This window comes from Trichoderma aggressivum, assembly GCF_033847375.1.
Source record: "Trichoderma aggressivum f. europaeum strain CBS 100526 chromosome Unknown scaffold_002, whole genome shotgun sequence".
In the NCBI taxonomy this organism is placed as follows: domain Eukaryota; kingdom Fungi; phylum Ascomycota; class Sordariomycetes; order Hypocreales; family Hypocreaceae; genus Trichoderma; species Trichoderma aggressivum.
The window spans coordinates 795,776-822,090 of NW_026946368.1; the positions used below are offsets into that span (position 1 = coordinate 795,776).

A 26,315-nucleotide genomic window follows, 5' to 3' on the forward strand; every position below is an offset into this window, starting at 1 on the left:
AAGAAAGGAGAAAAAAAATTCTGGAGAGTGAATGAAGAAAGATGACAAGCACACACACATCACACGCATACCATATAGGAAAAAAAACATGAAAATCGGCATGTACGGATAGACAAAGAGGAACGGAATAGAGGAAAACATGACCGGGTGTGACAACCCCCGACTGACGAAGCGAGGGATATCTGGTGTGACCATTTGGTTGGCAGAGAAAAAAAAAAGAAGAGAAAGAGAATGCGTGGCGGGTGAGACGAGGCGAGGGACGGGAGGGATCAGGAAGAGTTTTGGGCTTGGACATCTGGAGAATCCCTCTTTTGCCTCGTGTGTATACGTGTGAGCAACTTGGTTTTGACGTTTATTCCTTTTCTTTGTTACACCCCCTTTGTCACGCATACACCCACCCACAACCATGTACATCAGAGAACTTGCTTGATGCCATAGCAGCAGAAGCAGCAACTTAATCCATGACGAAATTCTTCGGATGGTCAAGACCAAAATCTCCTTGTGCTTCCCCCCCGTTTAGAACCGGCTGTCGGCCAACAAGCCTTGTGTCAACTGACATGTAGTATCGGTGCAACCTCGTGGCTTGATGGGCTGGAGCCGACTGGCCAGAGTTCTTCCTCGCCCGGCTTTTGTTTTTTTTTACTTGTTGAGAGACGTCTGTACGTTGTGAGCTGTTTTAAGATCATGTACGGAGTTTGGTCTTTTGGCCAACCCCCCTGGTCGCAGCGATCCTCCCTTGCCGACATGTCATTTTCTTTCAACCCCTGACGAGCACACGTACAGTATGGTTAATGTCTGTCAAGACTTGTAGCATCTCTGTTTTCAATAAGCAAAGAACCAAGAAACACTCAATTCATTCATTCATCCTGAATATGAACTCAGAGACAACAAAATTCTTTCCCATAAAATTAATAGCACCAAAAACCCTCACTTAGTCTATCCCGTCCCCCCCCATCATTCTTCTCCCAATTGTCTATTTTCTTTCCCGGTTTGCTTCCATCCCCATCCCCTGCCCCTTCTGTGGAACTAGCGGATCTGCTAGGCTACGGGTTTACATGAACCTTGCCCCATACGGAGACGACCGCATCCCCTGACATGTTTTCTTTGTCCAAGGCTCGGTATGAGTACATGTCCTGAATGCAAAGTCGTACCTGTAGAAGTAAATGTTACTGGTCAAGAGAGAAAAGGGATGTATCTCTTTGTCTTTGTCTTTTCGTCTCGTTTTGTTACTATAATGTATTTCTCCAGGCATGATACTGCATTCATCTTGGCGCGTCACAGCCTCGTTCATTTTCACCCCCATGTCAACCAACAACACAAAAATCCCAAGTCACCAACATCATCACTCACACCATTTCTGGACAGCGAACCAAAAGAATCCAATCTATCATTCAAAAAAGGACAAGCTACATAACAATCGCCCTGTAACACCAACCATCGCGTAACCCCCCTCCCAGCTCTTCATAATGAATGGCCCTTCCAGTAAGGGCATGGATACACACTCTCAGGCGTTGCGTCCGTTGGTTTTATTTGGTACCTTTGTTTCCCATTCGTCTAAATCCGTACATTTTTTACCATTATCCCTTCCCCTCCCCCCCCCTCCTTTCGTAGAAAACATATGCCAACACTAGAGAGCAAAGGAAATGTCAAGGCCGAAAAGTAAAAGGAAAATGCCGCGAGACCCCCCTTCCCTCCTCAAGACATCTAGGCAAAAGGGGAGACGTTGTAAATGTGCAAGAGGTATCATCTCAACTCTAGGCGGTTAACAAAACGCTAAATTTTCGCGAAATCACTGTGCCATCAATCAGAAGAATGCTCTTGATATCGTGACATCTGCCAGCTATCTTGGCTAGAAGATGAAGATGAAGCTGTCAAGGGTTTGAGCCCTTGCAAAGTTCTTGTTCTCAGATAGATCTTGGTCTATACTTCTGTATGATGGTGATGAAAAATTGACCCTTTCTACGGCTGTAGCTTTCTACTAGGCACTTGTAGGCGGCAGTACAGGCGGCAGTGGCTCTTGCAGAGGGGGTGGCCGGGGTCGTCCACCGGGTTTCCTGGCTGTCCAGATATGTCTGTATGCGGGTTAATAACAACTCTATAGAAACAACTTAAAAGCGTTATAGGGGTGGTAGCTTACAGAGTGCAGTAGGCGTGGTAGCGTAGAATGCAAATCTCCTTCTTGACTCTGTTACAGAGGTCTTGGATATCCTCTTTCGTCATACCGAGCTTATCAATCATGGGCATCATGCTCATGGCCTCGAGGCCTAGACTGAGGGCGAGATTGAACCAGCGAGCAGACTCTCGGGTGTGGCGCTCGGGAGACCACGGGTTCACGTAGCACCGCATCGCAGTTTCAGTAAATTCAGTGAAACCAGCGGCTTCCATGTTGTCTCGGGCGCCTTCACATGACACCGTGACGTTTCGTTGGTATCGACGCATGGCGCGCTGGAACAGGTGAGCCCACTCGCGCAGGGCCGAATGCGTAGGGATATTATCATCCTCCCACTGTGGTGCCCAGTCTACCTCTATGTGCTCGATGTATCCCCCAGGGACCAAGTGTCTACACTACTCGTTAGATGTGAACGAGCCGCGTGATATAGTAGCTACTTACTCAAAGACTTTGCTATAAACAGCAGGCCAGTTACTGTCCTTGATACTACCGTAAAGCAATCGAAGATGGATCAAGTCGCAGTCTCGAAGCAGTGGCTCCCAGGAAGGCTCCTCAATGTCAAACTGCATAGTAGTTACACCGCGGGGAATGCTGTTGGCAATGCGTTAGTCCGGGAAAAGCAAGATTTTCTGCATTGCAACTTACAGAGCTGGCTGGATCTGGTTGAGATCGACGGCCAGGACTTGGGCATCTGGGGCGAAGCTGGATATTGTGAGCACGGCAATTTAGTCGGGTGAGGCTGATGCCCATGTTGAAACTTACTCTTCTACTAGATTGAATGCCCAGATGCCTGTACCAGTTCCGAGATCCATAATCCTAGGCTGCCCTTCTTTGTCCAAGGGAGCCTCAGAGATGCGATCTTCTCTTGCCACCATGAAGAATTTGTGAAAGATGTCTAGTCTATTGAGCTCCTCCTAGATGATGTTGTCAGAATCAATACGTGAGGTACTGACATGAAGCAGAAACAAACCTTGTCAATGGGGAAGAGGTACTTCCCGGGCTTCCAAGAACCATAAAAGCGGCCGTGCTCCCAAAATCCGGCCTGAAGAACTCGCTCTGCAGGTTGACTTGACGGCTCACTGACCGGATCGCCAACAGTTAGTCGCAGACTTGCGTTGGGCGAAGGCGGAGCAACAATAGCTGGGGAGGGTGGAACACACCCATTTCGAGCGTTGAGAGACATGGCGACCGTGTGATGAGTCCTTGGGGAGATAACGGGGGGCTACGGGAGCGGCGATCCAGGTCCGGGAATGGAGTCGGCAAGATCCAGGCAATTGTTCCAGAGTCCAGGAGAGGGAAATGGGTAATTGTAATGCTAGAGATTTACGGGGAAATGTGAGAAGTCGACCAATCGAAACGTTATCCAGCTACAACGAATCATTAGCAACGGATCATTATTTGAAAATGGAGAGTAATTGTGAAGAAGACGTGAGATATCTCCCGATGAGCATACTAAAGCCTCAGGTCGTACCAAAAATAGGGAAGGTGAAGAATGAAGAAGCAAGGAAATGTGTGAAATCTCAGCCGTCACCGGGCTGTCGACAGGATGAAGGTGGGAGTTATAAAATGATGTCGGAAAAGAGAAGCCGTGAAGACACAGAATCGGGAAAGGCCGCACATTTAAAGGGGAAATGGTAAGGTGTATTCATAAAATAAGAGAATGCAGTGAACAGTCATATGCTATGATTGGCTACCAAGGAGGAAGTTGTGTCGGCTAGGCACAGCATTCACGTCCGGGCCGGACACAAATAGCATGCACGGCGCCTTTTCACACACATGACGATAGTGAGACAGAATGGACAAATAAATCAAAGGGAAGCAGAGCCGAGCGGGTAGGCGGGCGGGCGGGAGTAGGGTAACCAGATTTATAACAAAGATAGATGGCGACTTACATGACGAAATCCAACGGGTCAAGACCCCAACGACGTGACACGGATGCCGATGTGTATGTATCACGAGAGTGCGCCGTGCAGATGTTGTAGGTTAGATTAAGCGATGATTCAATCTTGGTTCGTGACTTGTTTTAGGAAGCCGCTGGGTTGGACTCTGACGGGGCTCCTTGGATGATGAGCTCGAGTATCTCAGCTCCAGTGACCTCAGCCGCCTTTTGTCACCAAGTCGTAATAACGAGAAAGCAGCAACAAGTAAGGGGGAGTAAACAGTGATGCAAGTCGAAGAGGAAACGTAAAGGTCTTTTTAATGGCGTAGTAGCTCCGTTTGAAAGACACAAGCGAATGACGTTGAAGAGAGCGGAGAAGAGCGGTATCGAAAGTATCACGACTCCCAGGCTGAGGTCGGGATCTGTCGTTCGGCAAGCAGGAACAGGAGAGGGGGGGAGGACGGCTAGCCCTTTAAGACTGGCGCGAAACTCGGGCCCGGAGTGGACCAGAGAGGAGGGTTTGGCCGAGTCGACGGAGGCCGAATTGAGAATCGACAGATGGTCGTCGTGAGCCGTTGGGTCAAAGAGCAGGTGTCGCGAGGTTCTAGGGCTCTTTGGGGTTTGGCGGATTGACGCGAGCCCGGGATGAATGGCCTGCCTCCCCTACTAGCAAGCAACGACGAAGCCAGGGCTCTAGTGAAATTTTGGCTTCGGGTTTCTCCCCCCTTCGTCGCTCTTAGGGTCGACGGGCTACCAACACGGGGCAGAGGCGTAGGTGTAGGTGTAATTGGGACCAGGAAAGGCGCGAGAGAAGTGACGGGAGCGATTGTGCCGAGCCCGGTGTCTGGCGTGAGCAAAGCAAGGGAGAAGGCGGACACGGCGAGAGAGATGGGGGAGCAGAGAGTGAGCGACAGAAGGGGGACTGAGAGAGAAGAAGAGAAGGAGAGAAAAAGAGGCGAAATGGCAAACGGTATCCCGAGAAGCTGGGACGGCAAGGCAAAGCAAAGGAGTGCGAATAACAACGGTCTGAATGCCTCGACAGACACAAGATGATTTGCTGGAGCGGATTGGCGCTAGAGCAAAAGAGCTCCGAACAGAGTGGAGGGAGAGGCTAGACGAAGACGCGGTGGGCAGGTTTTTGGTGGCCCAGGGCGGCTCTTCTTCAGTCTTCCTTGGTCTTCCCTGTCTGGTGTGGTGTGGTGTGGTCTGGCTGGCCGGGGGGGTTGGTGATTGATTGATGGTTGAAGGCGGTTTGAAGCGACCTCGAGGCTGGCCCAGGTGCTGTACGACACGATACGGTGCGATTCAAGGGCTCCAGCACTCGCATTCGCTTCTGTTCGCTCTCTCTCAAGCTCAAGCACGGGCACGAGCACGGGCACGGGAAGGTTGGCGGGACGAAAGAGCAGAGCAGAAGCAGAGCAGAGCAGAGCAGGAAAAGAGCTGGGCAAGGCGAGGGCCAGCGCCAGCGCCAGCCAGTATGAAAAGTCAGGACATGGGCAGCGGTCCCAGTGTTACCAGGAAAGCAATTAGGTGGTGTGGCGCGTGGATCCAGATGCAGGCGCCGGGCCTGGCCTGGCTTACTTCAATTCCACTGCAGTTGGTACTGGGCTTGTACGAGTACATGCGGCGGGTGTACCGCTACGGCACGGCGGCGGTGGTGCTGGTAGCGGTACATGTGCTGTTGAAGCCGTCCATCCCTGCACTAAGTCCGTCCCGTGCGGCCGTCGCAGGCAACTGGCCACTGCCGCAGTCCATCTCATCTTTGCTCGGGCCGCTCTAGCCACTGCCAGTGCTTGTCTCGACTGTGTGCAGTTACTCGTACGGTACCAGCATTAACCCGGCCTGAATCCTCCGCAGCAGCCGGGGGAAATCCCATGCCAGCCGGGTGTTGCTCATGCCGGCAGGGCAGGCAGGACGATGGGCGTATGGAGCAATAATTGATGTGATCGCGGGACTGTGGCGGCGTCCCGGTGGTCTGCCGAAGAGGCCAGAGAAGAGACAGGACGGGAGCATTCCGTGGCATGACATCAGCGTCAATCGACCAGACAAGACACCAGACACCACGCATCAAGCACCGTGGCATTTCCAGCATCGAGGTTAGTATGTATACATACATGTACGAATACTCCTAGGTAGGCTCAAGGACGTGCTAGCAATGCACCGAGCCCAGGCGGGAGGTGGTACAGAGTACAAAGCAACCCAGCTCAGCAAATGCGTTGATGACCAACAGCCAACAGCCAACAGCCAACAGCCCCAAAAGCCAGGCCAGGCCATCCCCCGGCCGCTGTGTTGGACGCTCGACGTCCTTGCATGGATTTGCAGCAAATGATTTTGACACAAGACACACACACTCGCGCAGCTCGCTCGCCACGCAGGCCGATGGATGCAGCATCGTTGTCTTGCCGTACGTGCTTGGCTGCGTATCGCATCATTGCATGCTTTGCTTACAGTCGATTTTGATACTGATTGATATTTGACGGATCTTACTAATAAGGCATACACCACGACGTGCTCATAGATACCTAGCCTCCCTGACACGCATATGGACATCCATTACGGCACATTACATGACATACAGCCCCAGGGCCTTGATCGATTGCCTCTTTCAACGCCGCTGGACGAGGCGCCAATGCTGATTCGACTAGTGGCGTCTGCATCGCCGGCTCCGTAAGTGCGCATATTCCTGCAGGTCCTGGGCCACTGCAGCTGCCCTTCATCACACCCTCAGGCTTCCCTTTTCATTACAACCCACCTTTGAATCTGCCTTGGAAATTATACGTGTCAGTTCAGTTCTTGTTCTTGTTCTTGGTCTGATTCTGGTTCTGGTTCTAATTCTGGCTCTCGCTTGCCCATCATTCCGCAGCCCCGGAAGCCACTCCAAATCCAAAATCCTCCCAGCCGCACCTCAAACTTTGCGACCGCCCCGCGGCCCCGTTCCCCACGCCCAGGCGGCGACCCACCTGCCAGCGCGTGTACCGGTACGAGCTCTCGTCCACGCACCGGGGCCGCAGCGAGTACCCGATACCTGGGCTCCCCCCGTGGCTCGTGTACTCTTGCCGGCCGTGAAAGTGGCGCGGGTGTGCATATATGTTGCTAAGTACTGGACTGCATGTACGGAGTACGGACTGCCCATTCGCAATCGTACCCTGTCCTAGGCCCTGGGGATCCTTTTTCCTTTCCTCTGCCCAATCCTACATAATCCCATGCCTGCGGCTGACCCTTATTAGTGCCCGCTGCTAGGGGAGGGTGTATCAGATCAATGCGCTGCGCTGCTCAGTGCACTTGGGGCCAGGGGACGGGACGGGACATGCGCCAGCCCTGTCTGTCATTGATCCGTTCAATGCCTGAGGGCTTCGCGGCAGCTCTAGACGAAGCCTGGCATGTTAGTGCAAGATCGCTGGCTGGCAGTCATTTGATGCTCTGCCTGTCCTTGCCCTCCCGTCCCTATTCATGCTTTGCACGACCTTCCGCGGTGCTGGGCCATGCCTCTTTCTGCCTGCACTCGCATAAAAACATCCATGGATCCATGCAATGAGCGGCTCGTTGTGGCCAGACAAGACGCGCTGCTTGCTCTTGGGGTGGCCCACTATGCCGAGATCAATGCTTGCACGTCCTGGTAGAAAATTTCGACGCTGCCTGGAGTTATTCCCCGTCGACAGTCGAGGATACTCTTGGGGCCAACAAGCACAAGCAGAAGCAGAAATGCAACCTTGAGCCTTTGAGCCCATGCCTAATTCTCTCACTGCGGCGCCGGGGATCGACCCCGCCGGGTAGGGCAATTGGACGTCTTGCCCTCGGTACAAAGCCAGTCGACACCACCTCTTGATCTTGGTGGTTGTTGGTTTTTTGGTATGGAAATGAGATTTGCGAATTGTCTGATTACTACTCTCCAGTACCTCAATCAATATTTACTCCGTACTTGTAGCGCCAAAGCAAAGGCGGAGCAAGCTTGTGTCGGGGGCTGCGTCGTGCGCTGAATCCGACGGCTTGGTTCCAGCGGATTCACATGCGGCTCCAGTTGAGTCCTGTCCAGTCTTCTGGTTCCCGCACGTCCGTCAGCGCTTTGCCTGGGTGTACACTAATGGATTGAAGGTAAATTGCAGTGCTTCTCTGGCACCCAGTAGTTACATGTCCTCCAGAGCAGTGCAGGTTCTGGTACGGAAGGGCCGTGCTGGGAGGATTCGCTGGTGTGACAGCACAAGATGAAGCAATACAAGAAAAGAACATCAACTACGAAATAAAGAAGGGAGACAAGAGATTCAGCTTACATCGGGTGCTCCAATGTGCCGGATTGGTCGCTAGCCTCCATGGACGCAGCAGCAATTTGCCCACCTCATGATTTGGGCTGGCCCCGGGGGGATCGGTGCGGCTTTCACGAGCATCGCTGCCAGGATCCAATGGAGCCGGTCCGGCGTGTACGGAGAATGCCTGCCATCATGCTACCCGCTCCATGAGTCCCGGTACAAATGGCAAGGAGCCTTGTGCAAATTGCAATTACGAGTACAGCACCGTCCGGTCCGTCCTCGTACCAGACGGATCCTCCGTGTTTTTTTCCTCTTATAAGACAAGCTCGTCCCATCAGATGCTCTTTTGCGCTGTCCCGGCGCGACCCGCCGACGCCCCACTTGAGACGGGCAAAGCGCATTGATGGAAGTCGACCAACAGCATAAGAGTGAGCACCGAGGCAGAGAGCGAAGCCGAGTCTGTGACTGGTGATGATGCGTTGGCCTATAAATCCATCGATGTGCTGTTCAACCACACCCAACATCTCTTGGTATACATCTCTACCTAGTACAAGAGCTAGCACATCTTCATGTTCTTAGTACCTAGGTACCTGTGATACTCAGTACTAACGAATGCTGTATCTTAGCTGCATACTGGTATTTAGTATCAAGAATACAAGTGGCTGGTTCCCAAACCGTCCAAGTGACACTAATGTCGACGGCGACTTTGCATCTACCAGGGCCGGCCAGAGCTGCTCATGGGACTTGGGCTACTCCATGGCGCTGGTCTGAATTCACCCATGGCTGTAACCTTCCGCATCGCAAGGCCTACCCACGACAGATAGAGTAGCATGGAGGCATCTTGTCGTGAGGTAGCATTGCCGGAGTGCGGTGTAGGGAGCACACCGGCATCCGTGCGTTATACCTGCTTAAAAAGAACTTTTGATCATTGCACACCGTCACCATCTCATACGAGTGCTCTAATACCTACCTAGGCTCGAGAGTTTCTCTGCCTCTCTACTTGTACTTGACCGGTATCTGAAGATTTGTGCTACTATGGGGGGTGCGAATTGATTTACTTGGACCAAGTACTACTAACCCCCATTTCCCCAGGGTGGTAGATACCACCCTCTCTGCCTAGCCGACATCAAAGATGCAAATGGGCTGAGCTGCACGCCTCCCTTTCTGTAGCACTGCTGTACGGCGGCACTAGACTGCTACTAAAGCTTCGATGTGAGAATTGAACATCTCGTTGCTCAATGGGCGGCTTTGCGGTATCTCGTTCTTGATACACTTCCGGCTAGCCTCAAGGTCACCACCTCGCATTATCTGGGAGCTTGAGTAGCCCACGCCATACATATTGCAATAGATACATCAATGTCAGAGTATTGAAGGCATCAATTATTGTACCGCGGTAAGCACTTGCAATTGCCGTGAAAACTGTTTGCGATAGGAGTGATTACCATCTATCAATGCTCCTAATATTGTAGTTGCTTTAGTAGCAAGGGCTGCTCTACCTAGGTACTAAGGTAGGCGGTGTCCCAATCCATTGATACCAATTTGGTTGTACCTTCTCCGACTCTTTCCATTCCCTCAAGCTCAGCCTTTTTTTCCACCTCCATCCTCAACTCAATTTCTACCAGCGGCAGTGCTGCATCTACAGCACGATGCGGTCTAGAGCCCTGCGTCTCGGCCAGTTTCACGCCCTCCGTCGAGAGAACACGCCCGAGACGTGACTGCATAAACCTCGTACCCAACGAGTGCTAAACCCCAAGTCCTGGGTCCGCCCCGAGGATACCGCAACAACATTCGAGCCTCTAAAATATCATCCGCCTTACATCATGGCCTCGATATCCTGGAACCAACAGTCAGCTCCACGGTAGTCATGCCTACCTGTACATGTGAATGGCTGGGTCCTTCTCCCAAGTGGTGCAGGCGGGGCTGCTCGATAGATGCGATGTAACTGAGACGAGTATTGCGCGCGCCACTCCCGCAAATCTTAACCACCCTCGGAGGTGAGCTGCCATGCGCATCCTACCCGCGCTCTCAGCAACATCTCAGCAAAGCAATGTCCTGCTTGGGCTTTCGCCTCAGCAACAATCCAACTCTACTCTACTCAAAACATCGTCCCCAGTGCCGTCGGGAGTCCTACTGGGACCTCCCCTGGCCATGAAATCGGCTAGTCGCATGACACCCCGCCCCATGGCCGTACCACGATGTTTCTAAGCCTCGCCCACCCATGGCAGTATTGACGCCTGCTTAAAAGGCTCTTTGGGAAAAGCGCTCTCAAAGGTAGCCACTCGCGAGTCCTTGTCGCCTCTGAATATCTTTGGGTAACTCACAATGTCGTATTGCCCACAGGAGGGGCCATAGGACACTCCATAGGAGGGCGGAGCTAGTATTCTTTAGCCAGACGCATAAAGTCCAAGAACCAACAACACACCATCTCGACGAGGTCTTCGCCGACCGAAACACACTCTCTCAGCTTTCATTTGTTTTTCTTCTCACCTCAGAGCCGTCTCCGTATGTAATCTGTCATTTCCTGCTTTTTCTTCGCTCCCCCTTTTCATCCTTTACTTTTAGTGCCGAATCTCAATTACCTAGTCATGCCACTTCCCAACGCTTCCCCGATACTCTCCGAATGCTTGCACACATTCTGGGAATTCCCCCGCCGTCTATGAGCATCGGTAGTTAGCAATCATTGACACTACCTTCCCATTGTCAACGCTCTTATCCGAAACCACTGCTCTGGATGCTGAACGCTGAGTGCTGAACGCCCGAGTTTACGGATTGCCTTTCTTACAGAAATTGACGCTTCTCCTGCTGGTTTACCCATTTAGTCGGGAGTGGTGCTAATTAAGCATCCCTGAACCCTGTCAACATTGTTTCATTCGCTGCACTAAATGCTGCAGAATCGACTTCTTACAGGGTTTTTGGACTCCATACCTGTGCTCCCCCCGTGCGGCTGATTGGCGCTACAAAAGGCAAAACGGCTTCTTGGCTTCCAGATACGTGAAGCCGTCACCAGCGAGGAAGAAAGACATATTCGCTACCAATTTCAAGCTCTGCGAGTATAGCCCATTCACTGATGATGTGGACAAAGGCAACCTACCGACGGTTTGGTTACTGCTCGGTAATTTGATTGCCGGGCGGGACAAGATTAGGGTGACGTCCGTTGCGACGGCGAACAAGGATATGTCTTTTGATCCCTCTTGCGGCACCATCTCCTTGACACCATTACCACTAGGATAAGAGAGAGCTACACAAGGCTTTACGTCACGTCTGCAGCTACTTTTACTCCGCAATCTACATTACTGCAAGTCCGCATATCATGAACTGTCAAGTGATGCCGTTCAATTGCTAGTCTTGGCTCACTAGCTCGCAAACCGAGTAGCCAGCCTCTGTGCAGTGCACAAGTACGCGGAGAGAAATATGGCGTTGTGGTCGGTCCGTTGAAGCTCATTCTACTGGCACACAATCCTCATCCAACAAACGGAGAAAATCTTACTGATAATAGAAAGCAAGGGCCAGCCTGCATCAGGGGCTTCGGTGAATCGGACTGCCACGTTGCCCGTACTTGCATGCGGCAAAATGACTCGACTTTCAGAGCTACGTTTGCATGGCAGACTAAATACATGCTCGTCACAACGGACATGGCAAGGAGAAAGCTCGCCTAGCCTTCACCTCGGTCGTGGGCTCCCACGATCAATCCCATCACTCTCTCTGGCATCCTAGGGGGGGTCCGGTCTACAGTTCACACGCTAGCGGAACGCAGATCACATTTACTTGGGCGATTCGGGCGTCCCATGTCGCGAGCGATACGCCCAGATTCAACCTTGCGAGCCTTGCAAGGGAGAGACGAATCCAAGTTCCACCTGGCAACTCCCCTTGATCCCCTGTCGTTCTAGACATCTGCACGGCGCGCCACTAGTCGTTAGCGCTTCTCGGTGAACCAAACTGTCGGGTCGAAGGAGTAGGGGTGCGAAATTGCGGTAAATGCCACGGGAATCCTCCGCTCGTACGTTGGAAATCTGCGCACAGAGAATCCTTTGGACAGCACAGCCACCGGACAAGTAGCTCCGTGGTTTGGGTGGCTTCGTATCATCAACCGAATTCCTCGCGAGTGCTTGTTTATGCGGCATCATCTGCTCTGCTCCGTGTCCTTGGAAGGCATTTCCCGGAAAATCCCAGACAGGGCCAAGGCGAAGATGGCCTCCCAACCCCGCGCCCCATCCCTGTTGAGAGGAATGGTGTGCTGCTCATCTATCCTTACCGAACAGGCTCCCACACCGTACTGGGCCCCCGAGTGTTGAGCCTTTGCAGTTGGGAATGCCGACGCTTCGTAGCCTGCGGGGCCCGTCTCCTGTCTTTTACAGTAGTTGCTCTCGTTGCTCTCCCACCGTACATGCAGCAGCCAGCATTCGGCGGCTCGGCATCGGGCCAAGCCAAGGTATCGGCGACGACGACGAAAGGATTCGTGACCTCGACGCCACGCAAACGCGCGGGAGCGGATCCGCGGCAAGCGATCGTTTACTCGAAGCCATTTCATTCGAAATGTGCCGTCATCTGCCTGGACTAGACGCTTTCCGGTATCCTCCCCCCTTGTCTTGGTATAAATGCCTCAACTGGCTTTGCCGCGGCCCCCCAGAAGTTCCCCGTGCTTTTTTGCTTTTAGCATGGCATGGACGCGGTCAGCGGAGGTCTGGGAGTGTGAGCCAAATATCTCAATCCGGCAGGACACAATCACGGAGCGGATCGCCCTTTACCATTAACGCCGAGGCGAAGGTCGTGGTCGGCTCACTTCACCTAGGATCACGGGCTTACTGTTGCTACTACCACGATGAGATAATGGCCCCGAGGCTAGACTTGACGCAGGTGGGTTTGCTTTTTACTCTCTCTCTCCTTCGTTCATTTCCACGTGCATCTGTCGAACCACCTGGCTTCCGGCAAAAGTTCATTCTGAAATATATTTTCTGCTTCGGAGTGTACATACATATCCGCAGTGCATACTGTGCGCCTGTCCCCGTCGTTGTTTTCAACCTTGAAAGATGTTCAAAGGGAAAAAAGAAAGGGAAGGGGAAATAAAGGAACAGCCAAACCTCAGCCTAAGCAGGAAAATAACTGCGGCCCACCATTCTGGAAAACCTCGCCAGCCTCTTCCTGGCAGCCAACTACTACTCCGTGACTCTGATTTCCTTCCCTTTTCATTAATGTTTTTGGAGAACTTTTTTTTTAATAGCAATGAAAAATGCAAAAGACATAAACGAAAAGTCGTGAGCAAAAGCTAAATTAAAGCAGACATGTAGGTATAATACCACCAAGCAAAGGCTGCCTGATGTCGCAAAGCAGCACTGGTAAGCCAATCTTCTCTCCCGTGGATTCACTACCATTCGTATTCGCCGGTTGCTTTGTTGAAGACGTACTCCTTGCCGTTGACGGTAAGGACGCCGTCCTTGAGGGTGCACTTCCTGTTCACAGAGTTAGCAGAGGTAAAATGTGTGATTTCTATCCTGGTTCGCACTCACCACTTGTTCTTGACCCTTTGGACCTTGTCGTACATGCAAAGCATGATGTGGCCGAGGCCTTCGTCATCAACCTCGTCATCATCTCGATCCTCATCGGGGTCATCCAAATCGGAATTGATGGCGTCCTCGTCAATGTCCTCGTCATCGTCTCCGCCGTCATAAGCGGCCACGCCAGCGGGAGCCTTTCCTTTGCCCCTCGACTTCTTGCTGGCGGTCGACTTGGATTGATTTTTGGTGGCTTCTTTCAGAGATAGCATCAAACCGCCTCCCTCCATGCTCTTGGCCTTGGCGGCGATTTGGTCGTGGAGGATACGATCAATGTCGACTCTTCCGAGTTCCTCTGGGTTGCCATTGACTCCATTTCTCAGGAGAACGCCTTCAAAGGTCTCTTCGTCGTCATCGGAATCTTCCATCATGCCGTCGCCTGCACCGTCAACCTGAGCGTTGCCCATCGACTGTTCATGAGGCATCTGCTGCGGCTGCTGCGGCAGGACGGGTGCCCCCTGGCCCGGTTGTTGTGCTTGAGGCTGCTGCCCCATACGGTCCTGGATGGCATTGATAGAACCTGCCGCTCTCATTCCATATTGAGCTTGGAGTTGCTGGGCGGCTCTATTGGCAGCAACGCTGTTCTTGTTTTCCATTCCATTGTAATTCTGGTAGAGGCCGGGCTGCTGGGCGCCGGGCTCCTGCTTGATGCCTGGTTCTGGCTTCACATAAGACTCTTGCTTGATGCCGTTTTGTGGCAAGCCGCCAGGAGGGCTCGCCGTCGGCAACGACAGCGGTGTTGAAAACTGAGCTTGTGTCTGAACAGGCGTGGCTGTATTAGGAGCCGGAGCAGACGCAGCCGGTGGGGCGGGCTCGGGCTTGGGATCCCACGGGAACCGAGCCACGTCGAGCTGAGACAGCTTCTGTTGCCATCCCTGATGAGAATGAGTCAGTAAGCTTGTCTGATTCAAGAAGGAAAGAAAAAGAGCCAGTAGATGACGGGGCGAGAAAGGCAGTAAAGGGACGGCATCTACAGTGTGTGCCAATGAGTGCCGGGCATCGACTTGGGTCACACGTGATAGTGAGGAACGGAGAGGTGGCTATCAGTGGCCCAATCAGGCAGCGCCCATTTTCCTGCCTGCCTGGAGGAGTCACTGGACTTGGAGAATCCGGCATGGCCAGGGGGGGCGCCTTTGGACTTAAAAGGGCCCCAAATAGTGCTGTGTCGCCCCCGATCCCCCGACCCAACCCGCCACTGCTCTCCACCCCAGATTTCTTGCTTCCCCTCTCAGGGAGTTGCGAGCATCGCGCAAAGCATCTCGCTGTTGCATGCAGAGGTTGACGGTTGCTTTTGTCTTTGTTCTTTCGTTGGGCATAATGTCGTCGAGACACGGATTTTCGCTTGGGATCGAGCATGTATCGTAACGATTCGGACGGGCTCCGGCGGAAAGGCTGGTGAAGAGGGATGCATAGAGAATATGGATGACTTACCAATCGCAGCTCCTCCAGGACGGCCTCCTCAACACCGCTCTCTTCGAAGTCGACTCGCGAGCTGTTGATCACCTCTTCGATGATCGTCTGGTAGACGTTTCCCACAGCCTGGTTCGACATGATGGCAGCACCGCTCGGCCTACACCGACGTCGCTTGGTTGATGCTGGTTTTGCAGCGTGCGGTGTCGCAACAGAAGTGCTTCTGGAATCTCCGTTCGCAGGTTCAAAAGGCCCCAGGAAAGTCGCACTGTAGCCCGATGGCACTAAATCTTGGGAGCCGACGAGCGAAGGGGAAAAAAAAAGATATACTTTTTATGCTCTTGTTTCAGCGGCGCGGATATGCTTCTCTCTGCCTTTTTTTTCTCTCTCTCCCCTTGGGCTGGCCAAAACAGCGTGCAGCCTATCGCTAGGCGGGCGTGTGTAGGCGTACACAAGTCGGTGGGTAACCGCTCTGGCGGCCAAGCACTGGATTGGTACCCCGTTGCCGTCGCTGCAGCTGCGGCTTCGGCAGAGGATATAAAAAGGGACAGAGCCTGCGGTGCAGCACAGGCGAGATAATCCCCAGCTGAGCAATTCTTATTCGTAGTTTGAATGCGCGCTCAGGCGTTGCAGCGTCGATGGGCGGGTTGGCGTCGGTCCAGCTGCAAAGGTATGCAATGGTTAGAGTTGGCAGCGCTGGGTAGATTTCCACTTCTAGAGGGCTCTGCCGCTTAGTCACCCCCCAGAGCGTGCCCGGTTCCGCTCAACTCGCTACGGGCGGGCTAGCAGGCGGCAGCGCTGAACTTTAACTCCAGCCAGCGGAGAATCACAATCACAACTCAGTGTCAGTCTCCTTGAGCAGGTAACGTAACCTCATATCCGAGTTGACGTTGATAATGATGTTCATTTACCACTCCGAATAAATATCCATCTTTCATGTACGAGCAGAAATACGGGAATGCCTCAAGCCTTCTCAACAAATATTTATTGAGCGTTACATAATCTATCTAAGCAAGTGAAACCTCCAAAGACATCAAACCAAGTTGCAATTTTGTTCTCCAAACACCGGCCTTCCCATAAAAATCAATATCCTCGTAAACTATTATGCAGCAGCTACCTGTTACATGAAGTTTTATACCAAATCTTCTGTCTCAATTTTTTTTTTCTCTCGTTTTTGTCTCAGACATTCCAATCATAACTCGTGTCAAATCTGGCCCATTTCCCGTTTGTTCATCCGTGGAGAAGCACTTTCGTACCACGTGCTATAAGAATCGCAGACGGCAATCCAATTCCCAACGCCATTTCGAAAGCAAAAGCTCCGTGAAAACAAGAATAGATGCCGGTGTGAGGGCGTGCATATCCGCCTACCTCGAGGTCCGTTAAGCCGCCATCTATCGAATGGTCATGTGCTTGACCACGTCGGCCTTTCCAGAAGAGCCTGAGCCAGCGGCACCAGCACCGGCACCGGCCTTCTTCTCAAAGATCTTCCAGAACTTCAAGCTTTCATCAGCGGCGGCGGTAGCCAGCATCTGGCCATCAGGGCTGAGGCAGCTGTGTAGGACACGGCTCTCATGAGCAGGGATTTCGACGTTGCGGACCAGGGTCGGGTAGCTCCAGACGCTCAGAGAGTTGTCTGGGAAGCCGCTTGAGCTCACAATCTCGCGGTAGTGAGGGCTCCAACGCAGGGAGGTGACTTGAGAGCCGGTATCGATGCTGTTGACGCGCGCACCCGTAGTCGAGTTCCAAAAGTGAATGTGACGATCATAGGAACCACCGCCGGTGGCGAGCAGGTTTGCGTTCCAGGGGCACCATGCGAGCGCCTTGACAGCTGCCTTGTGGTTGGTCTTGGTGAATTTGGGCACGGACAGAGAGCGAGCATCCCAGATGGAGACCAGGTTGTCGTTGCCGCCAGTGGCAAGCTGCGCGCCATCCGATCGCCATTCGAGTCCGCAGACCTCGGAAGTGTGCGAAACCAGCTCTGCGACCTTGTGCTCGGCAATTCGGACATCGTGATTGAAGACGAGACCGCTTCGGGCGCCGGTGGAGAGCAGATGCTTGTTCCAACCCATGACGCTAACACGAGTATCATGTCCAAACATGCTTCGAATCTTTTGGCTTTCGGCCACATCCCAGATTTGGACTTCGCCAGTGCCGAGGCCAACGCCGACATAGGCCCCGTCTTCGGACCACTTGACACTGCTGATATAGGTATCGGGGGTGGTCTCTAGGAGGCAGCTGACACTGCCTTCATCCGCGGACCAGACATAGACGCTGCGCTCCAAACCGATGGCGACTTGGTTACCCGAGCTCCAGTCCAATAGGTTGAGATAATAGTCATCAATCAGACCAGGAGCATCCAAAACACGCTCGGGAGCGGTAGCAATACGTCGGCGAGTCTGGGCGGAGCCGGAACCGGTATGTCTCAACGGCCTGTTGTACTGCTGGCGAAGATCAATTGGCTTTGACGATTCTGGCGCAGCGGGCTTGAACTCCAGGATGCGAGTCTTGAGACTCACACCACAGGCGTTGGCGAGTGAATCTTGATAAGCAACGGTATTTGGAGAGGGGCGAGAATAGCCTTCGTCCGCATCATCATCGAGGATGCTCAGACCCTCCAGGGCAGAAGCTGGGTCCTCCTCCGGGACTTCGGGCGCTGCCGGCCTCTCTGAGATGCTTGGTGGGGATCGCTTTCTTTTCTTCCTCTCGGGACCACTAATCTTGCTTGAGCCTGTGTTGGCGATTGCGGAGCTGGCAGCCCGGTTGGGGATGAAGCGATCACCGCCATGGTTGGTTGTCGTCTTGGAGGCCTTCTGTCGGAGTGAACCTTTCTTTGGCTTGGAGGGGCTCAGAGCAAGGCCAGTACCAGTAAGTGCATAGTCAGAGACTCCGAGCGCAAGAGTTTTGCGGGGTGAGTGGACCACGCGAGCGATGTTGAACTTGGGCGAATTATGGTGAGGTTCTGATTGCTCACGCTGAGAGACAGTAGAAGATGATGAGGCTCGTCCATAATGAGCCATAAGATTTCCGCTATAGGTGTGTTTGGAGGCTCCCTTGGCATCTTTGCCAGAGTGGTCCTCAGGAGCGAACGGTGAGGAGTTTAGGTTGATGGAGTTGCGTGGTGAAGGCGTCAGAGGAACTCTTCCACCAGCCTTGAGCGAGGGCACGAGCCCCTTCTGATTGTTTACAGGAGTTGATACTGCTGCAGTAGCCATGATGTTTGATATTCGATATCAAGTGTAGTCAATTGTATGGAGGGTTTGGGTAGAGGAGCGGTGCAGAAGACGGTGAACAAGGATGGCGTATTTTATTTACTTTTACTTTCTAGCCCGACGCCATGTTGACCAGACAACGGATGACTAAATCCCTGCACCAGGTAACCGCCACCGAGGTAGCCGCATTGGGAAAGGTGCGGCGCGGCTAGTGAGCGGAAAAAATTCAACGGTACGTACCCAGTCGGTGTAGGATGGACAGCCTTTGTCTCGCTGCTCCGCAAATTTGCGACCCTCATCTCACATGCGCCGTCCAGACGCAACATCGTCGAATCCACTGCACGTTGGCGTGTGCGTTATCGCATCACTCGTTATCCGCCGTCCTTCCTCTGCATCTGCATCAAGTTCGCCCATCGAGTTGCGTCGGTTCGAGGCCGCGCCTGGCATGGTTTTGTGGCTGTGAAGGTTCATCATGGCGCAACCATCGACCCCCGGCCCAGCGTCTTCTTCTGTTAGCATCTTTGGCCAAACCCAAACCCTGGCAGCCCATGCTGGTGGGACGCAGCAGTCCGGCATGGCCAGCCAAACCTCATCAGACGCCATGAGTGCCGTCGAGACGCCGGCCTCGGCGTCCTCCTCCAACAATACCTACATCATGCCAAACTCTCCTCTCAAGGCCCGCCCCCTGGCTGATGGTTATCGCCCCAAAGTTACACGCACGCTGGGACAGAGGCCTGCGTGCCTCGTCAATGCGTCCGTAACCTACTGCGGGAACAACCAAATCTATGCTTTCGGTGGCTTTGACCAGTACACTGACGAAGTATACAATCATGTCTTGCGACTGGACTTGGCAAGCCATCAATGGAGTTTGGTGGACAACTATGGCGATATTCCCGGGGTGCGCATGGGTTCGTATAATGCAATGTGCCTCTTGTTTGTTGCATCATCATCACCTTGACAAATACTAACCAGCACTTGCATATAGGTCACACGGCGACTCTGTACAAATGCGACAAACTCCTCGTATTCGGTGGTGAGAACGAGCATCGGACCTACCTATCCGATCTTATTATATTCGACTTGAAAACGGCACATTGGACGCAGCCTATGGTATCGGGTCCGATACCCAAGGGCAGGGCAAGGCACGCCGCGGTGCTGCACGAAGACAAACTGTTCATCATTGGTGGCATCACTGGGCAGAACAACTATGTGTTGGACGACATTTGCTATCTCGACCTCAAGACGTTTACTTGGTCCAAGGCATGGCGCTTTGTTGGCCGTTTTGACCACTCTGCCTACATCTGGGGGGACCGCGTCTGGGTCTTTGGTGGTCTCAGTGAAGACATGGACAAGATTAGTGACTTGTGGTGGCTCGACCTCAAGGGAAGCCCGGAATTCGACTCCCGACCCCATTTCGGCGTCTTGGATCGCCATTCCGCTGCTCACAGGACCAGCAGCTCTCCGAGGCCGCCTTATACCATGGCGTCCAACCCAGTTGTTGGCGCCTCTGGCTATGCTGCGAATTCCAGGACGGCCCAAGTAAACCCTCCATCATTTCAAGTAAAGTCATACGCACCAATGGCGCCCGGAACCATCTCCGCCCTCAAATTTGTTTCTGGTCCGACCGTTCCATCCCAAGGATCGGGCATCCACTTCCACACCTATTCCTCCGGAACGCTGCTTGACTTTGTGACTCCCGCGGCGACCATTACTCACAGAGAATGCTCCTTGTCCGCCCTAGACCTTAGCACCCTGCGGTGGCAGAAGCTCGCCGACGGCCGCGAAATCTTCAAAACGGGATATAGATGGCACTACTGTACGATGAACGAAGACGGCACCAAGGCGTGGCTCTTGGGCTGTCCGGTTGATCCAGCTTCCACGGATCTAGGGCCAAACGGCTATGAAGAATACCTTAGGTAAGATGAATCAGCCGGCCTCTGCTCATTCCGTCTTTGGTACTGACATGAAGATTGTAGCGACATCATGGAAGTAGACCTTCGACGATATGGCTTCCTTGGGAACAACCTTGCGCCAGAAAACTTGGCCCAGTCCCGGCCGTCCTTTGCAACCAGGCTTTCCGACCAACCTTCCAAGGGTCTTGGCGCGGATCTAGCCAAACTTTTCAATCAACCACCCGAGTCTGGAAGTGGCACCGACTTCATCATCACAGCTCTTACCGATGATGCTGACAGCGACGAAACACTCAGCTCAGGGCTGATTCGAGCCGATGATGCAAACAGAGACCAAGGCTGGCTGTCTGCCGATGTTCCAACGTCTATGCCGATTCACGTCCACAAGCTTATCCTGCAAGCGCGCTGGCCGCACTTTGCTCGCTTGTACAACGCTCAGATGGCAGAGTTCCACACCAAGAAGATGCACATCCCGGAGCCATACTCTGTCGTCAAGGCGTTCCTCTTGTACCTCTACACTGACAACATCCACGGCACGACAGAGACGGACAGTGACGCCACGACGGATCTCTCCGATGTGGCCGGCCTCTTGGTCATGTCCAACATCTACAACATCCCACACCTCCGCCTACTGTGCGTAAACCGCCTGGCCAAGGAGCTCGACGTCGAGCACGCCTGCGTCATCTGGTACTGCTCGGGACTCGCTAGCGAGGAATGGCTTCGCAAGAGAGCGGCGACGTTCTGCATGACGCACTGGGGCCGTATCGTCCGTACCCAGGGTTTCCTGCGGCTCCCCCGCAACGCCCTGGTCGAGCTGTCTCAGGAGATCGACATGGAAGGCCGAGTGGTTGCCGGCGACGACCTTGAGTGGGGGAGCGTATCGGGCCGGTACAGCGACGCCTCTGGCCATGGCACCCGCAAGGAGAGCATCAGCAGCACGCAGATGCAGATCGTCGAATCTGAAGTCGATGACGACGACGAAGACGTGGAGATATCGTAAAGCGATTTAGCGCACACAGTATTCCAGATGATGTCTGTCGCGCAGCGCGCGTATGTCGGTCTGGTTTACCCTTGTTCCGGGCCGTGATCACTATGGGCCTCTGAGAGGAATGCAGACGATGCGGGTGAGCTTTTGCTTGGTTGCTCATTTAGAGATTATGCATGAGGACGTAACGTCTGTTTGTTTCCCCATCTCTCTTTCTCCTGTTTTATGTACATGCGGTCTTCCTTTTCCCCTTTTTTTTCCTTTTTTTCTTTTCGAAGCATTTCAGGGAGTTGGTTGCTTGACTTTGTCTTGAAGGGTATGCTTGTGAGGAAGTCATAAGGCGTACTGGGTAGCCAGCCATTCGATCCATGTCTATAGACCAGTAAATGACGTACTCTTGCTTTTTCCATCTTTGTTCCCCTTCCCATTCTGTCATTACACCGGCCTTGCTCTACTTATCCGTAACACGCCAGGGATCATCCATCACAAAGCTCCCATCCCACGCGGCTCAAATCAGCCCCAAAACTTACTCGCATGCCCGCCCTGTACATGAAACAAAAGGGAAAAGGAACCTTTGCCCATCCACCTCAAAGCGGCAGGGATGCGCCCTCGTCCGGAACAGGGACCATCACCCAACCTTATCTCAAACACCAACAACGTGTGCCCACACAAGGATAATCGCGCCTTGGCAAAGGGCACGAGACAGCACCAGCATGCAGGCAAGAAAAAGCTGAACATTAACTTCTATGTACCAGACCTTTTTTCCCTCTCACACTTTTTTAAAGCAAGCAGAAAAATAGCTTCCCTTTTCCCCTTTGAATTCTCTCTATGACCGTTCCTGTTTAAGAAAAAACGAGCAAGTAACAAACATAACTTTTTATGTATCTCCCAATCCCTTTTGTGTCTTTTGTTCCACCACCCAAGAATTTTCTCCAAAGTCCCTTCCCAAGAAAACCCACAACAGATTGCCATTCCCACTTTTCCATGGCCGGGTAATGAGTGAGGAGAGAGCAGTGTATGAAAGAAAAAGAGAGAAAAAAAGAAAAGCAATCCAGCCGTGTAAAACATAAGAGGGTAGTAGCGGGAAAAAGAAAACCGAAATTCAACGACCATCAAATCAACCGGATCGAGTAAAAAACAAGCGAGACGATAAAAACACCCAATTTTGCGTCCAATGCATGACCCATTCTCCAAGAAGCATAAAGGACAATAAACCCCCCATCATACAAATTCATAACAATCTTCCTTTTTTTTCTTTGTTTTTTCCCTCGTCTTCCCTTTTCTGCTTCGCCCCTCAGGCTACAATATTCCCTTTTCCTGCATCCACTTATTGGACGAACTTTTTTTCCGGGGGCCAGAGGAGTTTTGTTCTGTGCCGATCAACTGTCTATAAAAAGCGTACCGTAATAGAATCAACGCCATGAATAATTGAGTCGAGAGAAGGAGCTCCAGCACCACTCAGGGAATGTGATAAGGTCCTTCCAGTTCTGGAATATGGCCCGCTGTACCGTGCACTATCACCGATAGTATTTCGCAACTGTCCGATGACAGGAATGATCTGCTCGGTGATGCGCGCAAGGTGAGGGGTTAGTGAGCGCGCCATCCATGTGGGAACCTCAATTAGAAGGAGAGGTGATCGTCTAGGAAACTGCCAGCCTTAAAATCCATGCTTCTCAGGGAACCAGCCCGGGGGAAAACGCCGTCGCCATGAGCCACAAAATGTCAAGGCAGAAGAGGAGCGCATATACATGCGGCTGACCGCAGAGAGCAAGCGGACAGCACAGGGCAGGGGGAGAGCGCTGATCATCGCCAGAGGGAGGGCACCCCCACAAGGATCAGCACGGCGTCAGAATCGAGATATAGCTGGTGAGTTCGTAGCGTCCCTCGTGACTCAAACAGATCTATGCCGTTCAGAGGGACTCGACCGACGTATGCGGTGTAAGACCGACCGCTCACTGTAACATCACGTCCTCTCCGATGCCCGGCAAATTCAGACCAGCGGCCAAGGCTTGAAGCTTAAATTCAGGGTTGCAGGGAAGAGAGTGAGATTTGTGCTATGACGGCGGTCAGCGTCGGATCAGACGGGGCGGCGTTGCCATGTTTTGTAGACTTACATATTTCAAACCGTTGAGGTTCTTGTATCGCTTGCCACATGTCTCGCAGTTGAAGGGCTTCTCTTTTTCCATTCCCAATGTACCCGGATAAGGGGCGCTAGTCTCTGGATTCACAATGGAGAAAGTACCATCGCCGTTCTCGTGCAGCTGCTGCGTTTGGTGGCCGTGAGCCTTGTGGTACCTATAGTTAATACAGGAGTTAGCAATTGCACTGCAATCAGACGGCATAATGTATCATGGCTTACTTGAGCCCGTTCTGGTTCTTGTACGCCTTCTCGCAGCCGATGACGGGGCACTTGAAGGGCTTGTGCTCCTCTGGCATCATCATGCTCTGCAACCGGGCAAGCAGGACCTTGTTGGCCTCGGGATCGGCAAACTGGCCGTGGGTCAGGCCCAATTGGGCGAGCTGTGCTTGTATGGATCGGTTGCCCTGCGGGAAAGCGCCGTTGGGGCTGAACAGGTGCTTGCCAGGGTCGTTAATACAGAAGTTGGAGTCGTTGCCGTCATTGTTGTTGCCGTTTCCAAACGTCATATCGCCGAGATCAGTGGCATCGCCGCCCATGGGCATGCCGGGTAGATCCTCGTCCACCTCGTTCTGCTGAGCCTGCTGCTGTGGCATCTGCTGTTGCGTCATGAGGGTAGGGGTGTTGACGGAGGAAACGGTAGGGTTGTTCTGAAATCCAAAACTCTGGGCTGCAGGCGTGGGCGGCTGCGACGTTCGGAGGCCTTGGGTAATTCCAGAGGTGTTCATGTTGAGTTGCGGTCGCTGTTGTTGGCCAAATAGCTGCCGGGTCTGGTGCATCTTTTGGCTGTCGTCCAGGTCCATAGTGCCCAGGGCGTCGTCCATCTCCATATCAGCAACGGCATCCATCTCGTCACTCATGTTGTTGCTCATGGAGGTGGACATTTGTAGCATAGAGCTGCCGAGTCGCTGAGGGCCGCCAATCTGGAGACCGGGGCCGCCCATCTGGCGCTGTTGCCCCAGCTGCTGTGAGCCTTGGCCAGGCGCCGGGGTCACCCTCGAGTTGGGCATCTTGGGCGATCCTTGAATGCCCAGTGCACCAAATTGGTTGAAGGCACTGTTTCTGACGGCACCGGGGCTAGCTTGTGTATGGGCCTCTTCGTAGTGCTGAAGCAGATCATGTAGGTTAGGCAAAATCTTGCCACAGCATGTGAAGTCACGCATAAAACTGGCCTCGAGCTTCGGCAGGTAGGACGAGGAGTGGAACGACGGAGACTGGTGGGCGCCGCCCGTGAACGGTGAGGTGCCTTGCATCATGATGCTGTGGCGAATTGTACGTTAGCAGTCGCATCGAGGGAAAATGGAGAAAATGAAATTGCCGTAGCATCTCCAAATGTGCAGGATAATAGCCATGATCCATGATGCAATATGGGATGGCGGGGGTTTTGGTGCGAACAGGAGGGGAAACAGTGGCAGAAAAAAAAAAGGATGGTGTTGCACGCGGGGTGAAGGGTCCAAAATGTCTCTCTCGCCGGTCCAATATGCTGCCGACGACAGAGCCGACGACGCATGTTGAGGCAAGACGAGACCAAGGCGATTGGCCATGACGATGGTGGTGACGGCGACAATAGTGCGGATGGGGCAAAGATTACATGCAGTGTAGCGCCCACAGGATAACAGATTGAGGCCGATAAGGATAAAAAGTTGAGGCACGATGCAAGGGCGGGACAGGACAAGGAAAAAAAAAGGTCGACTCACTCATCGCGGACAAAACTGCCAAAGGACATGCCGCCCCAGCTCATGCCGCCCATGAGGCTGCCGGCAAGACTCTCGCGACGGTTCCGGTTGACATTGTCGCGGTTCTGGATGTTCATGGAGATGGGCTTCGGGCCGGCGCTGACAAACGAGTCCTGCCGCGGGCGGCCCATGGCAGCATCGAGGCCCGGGCCAGTAGTCATTGTGACGTCGTCGCAATCGCTCAAGTCGAGGTCGATGTCGATGTTGCGGTCGAGTTGAGGGATGGCGAGGAGCTTGGCGGGCGGCGGGCTCTGCTTGGCCTGGTGAAGGGCGGCGGTCCAGGAATGTGAAGACGAAGACGAAGACGAGGACGAGGATGGCGAGTGCGCTGAGGCGTCTTGGTCAGCGCGCAGTGCGGGGGCAGACGAGAAGCCGGAACTGTGCGTGCGAGCAGATTGAGAGTGAGTCGAAGCAGCGGCGAGTGATGCGGGCGCAAGCGCAGACGCAGACGGTGCGGGTGGTGCAGCGTGGAAGTAGTCGGGAGGAGTTGCTGGTTGGGGCGAAGATGATTGTGACGACGAGTTGAGCGAAGCTGGCGACATGGACTCGGCGAGGGCGGACGAGGCGGCACAGGCAGCCAAGGCCGGTTCGGCACTGGCTGTGGCACTGGCCGCGGTGCTCGTAGCGCTGCTGGCTCTGGCGTTTGCAGTGGCGCGGTCGAGGGCAGGCCGGGCGAGGGCATTCGGGCTAGCGCTGGTCTGGGCGACCGCAGCCGTGGAGCCTGGCCCTTGGGGCTTGTCAGGGCCCTGGAACCACCTGAGGGCGCTCTGCATCCTCCCGAGTTACAGGGAGTTGAGCCGATCAAGGGAGCAAATCAAGGCGAGGCAAGGGAGGGGAGTGGAGGCGGCGGTGCGGTGCGTGCGTATGGATGTAGTAACAGATTGATGGATTGATGCGATCAAACAGAGAACAGAGTCAGAGGACAGAGAGCAGGACAGAGAGCAGGACAGAGCAGAGCAGAGCAGAGTAGGTGAAGAGTAAAATCAGCCACCGGCAGGCAGCCAAGCAGCCAGATAGAACAGGGCAGATAACGAATCGAAACGATACCCGACGGCACAAACCCAAACTCAAGAATCAAATGCCCGT

General features: G+C 53.4%; 5 protein-coding genes across 5 annotated transcripts; 1 reads left to right on the plus strand and 4 right to left on the minus strand.

Moving 5' to 3' along the window:
• Positions 1-2,133: 2,133 nt before the first annotated feature.
• On the minus strand, positions 2,134-3,353 carry Triagg1_1044 (uncharacterized protein; the record flags this gene model as incomplete). The annotated part of the gene is made up of 5 exons (XM_062904094.1): positions 2,134-2,560; positions 2,612-2,761; positions 2,816-2,872; positions 2,933-3,084; positions 3,141-3,353. 5 exons carry the CDS (start codon positions 3,351-3,353, stop codon positions 2,134-2,136), a joined length of 999 nt encoding a protein of 332 aa, XP_062760268.1.
• Positions 3,354-13,655: 10,302 nt separating this feature from the next.
• Positions 13,656-15,393, minus strand: Triagg1_1045 (uncharacterized protein; the record flags this gene model as incomplete). The annotated part of the gene is made up of 3 exons (XM_062904105.1): positions 13,656-13,740; positions 13,798-14,717; positions 15,274-15,393. 3 exons carry the CDS (start codon positions 15,391-15,393, stop codon positions 13,656-13,658), a joined length of 1,125 nt encoding a protein of 374 aa, XP_062760269.1.
• Positions 15,394-16,643: 1,250 nt separating this feature from the next.
• On the minus strand, positions 16,644-18,464 carry Triagg1_1046 (uncharacterized protein; the record flags this gene model as incomplete). Its single annotated transcript, XM_062904116.1, has 1 exon — positions 16,644-18,464. One exon carries the CDS (start codon positions 18,462-18,464, stop codon positions 16,644-16,646), a length of 1,821 nt encoding a protein of 606 aa, XP_062760270.1.
• Positions 18,465-18,765: 301 nt separating this feature from the next.
• Triagg1_1047 (uncharacterized protein) lies at positions 18,766-21,371 on the plus strand (the record flags this gene model as incomplete). The annotated part of the gene is made up of 4 exons (XM_062904128.1): positions 18,766-18,812; positions 18,927-19,369; positions 19,447-20,377; positions 20,438-21,371. The coding sequence occupies 4 exons, from the start codon at positions 18,766-18,768 to the stop codon at positions 21,369-21,371; spliced, it is 2,355 nt and encodes a 784-aa protein (XP_062760271.1).
• Positions 21,372-23,308: 1,937 nt separating this feature from the next.
• Triagg1_1048 (uncharacterized protein) lies at positions 23,309-26,002 on the minus strand (the record flags this gene model as incomplete). Its single annotated transcript, XM_062904139.1, has 4 exons — positions 23,309-23,410; positions 23,471-23,651; positions 23,716-24,753; positions 25,191-26,002. 4 exons carry the CDS (start codon positions 26,000-26,002, stop codon positions 23,309-23,311), a joined length of 2,133 nt encoding a protein of 710 aa, XP_062760272.1.
• Positions 26,003-26,315: the final 313 nt, after the last annotated feature.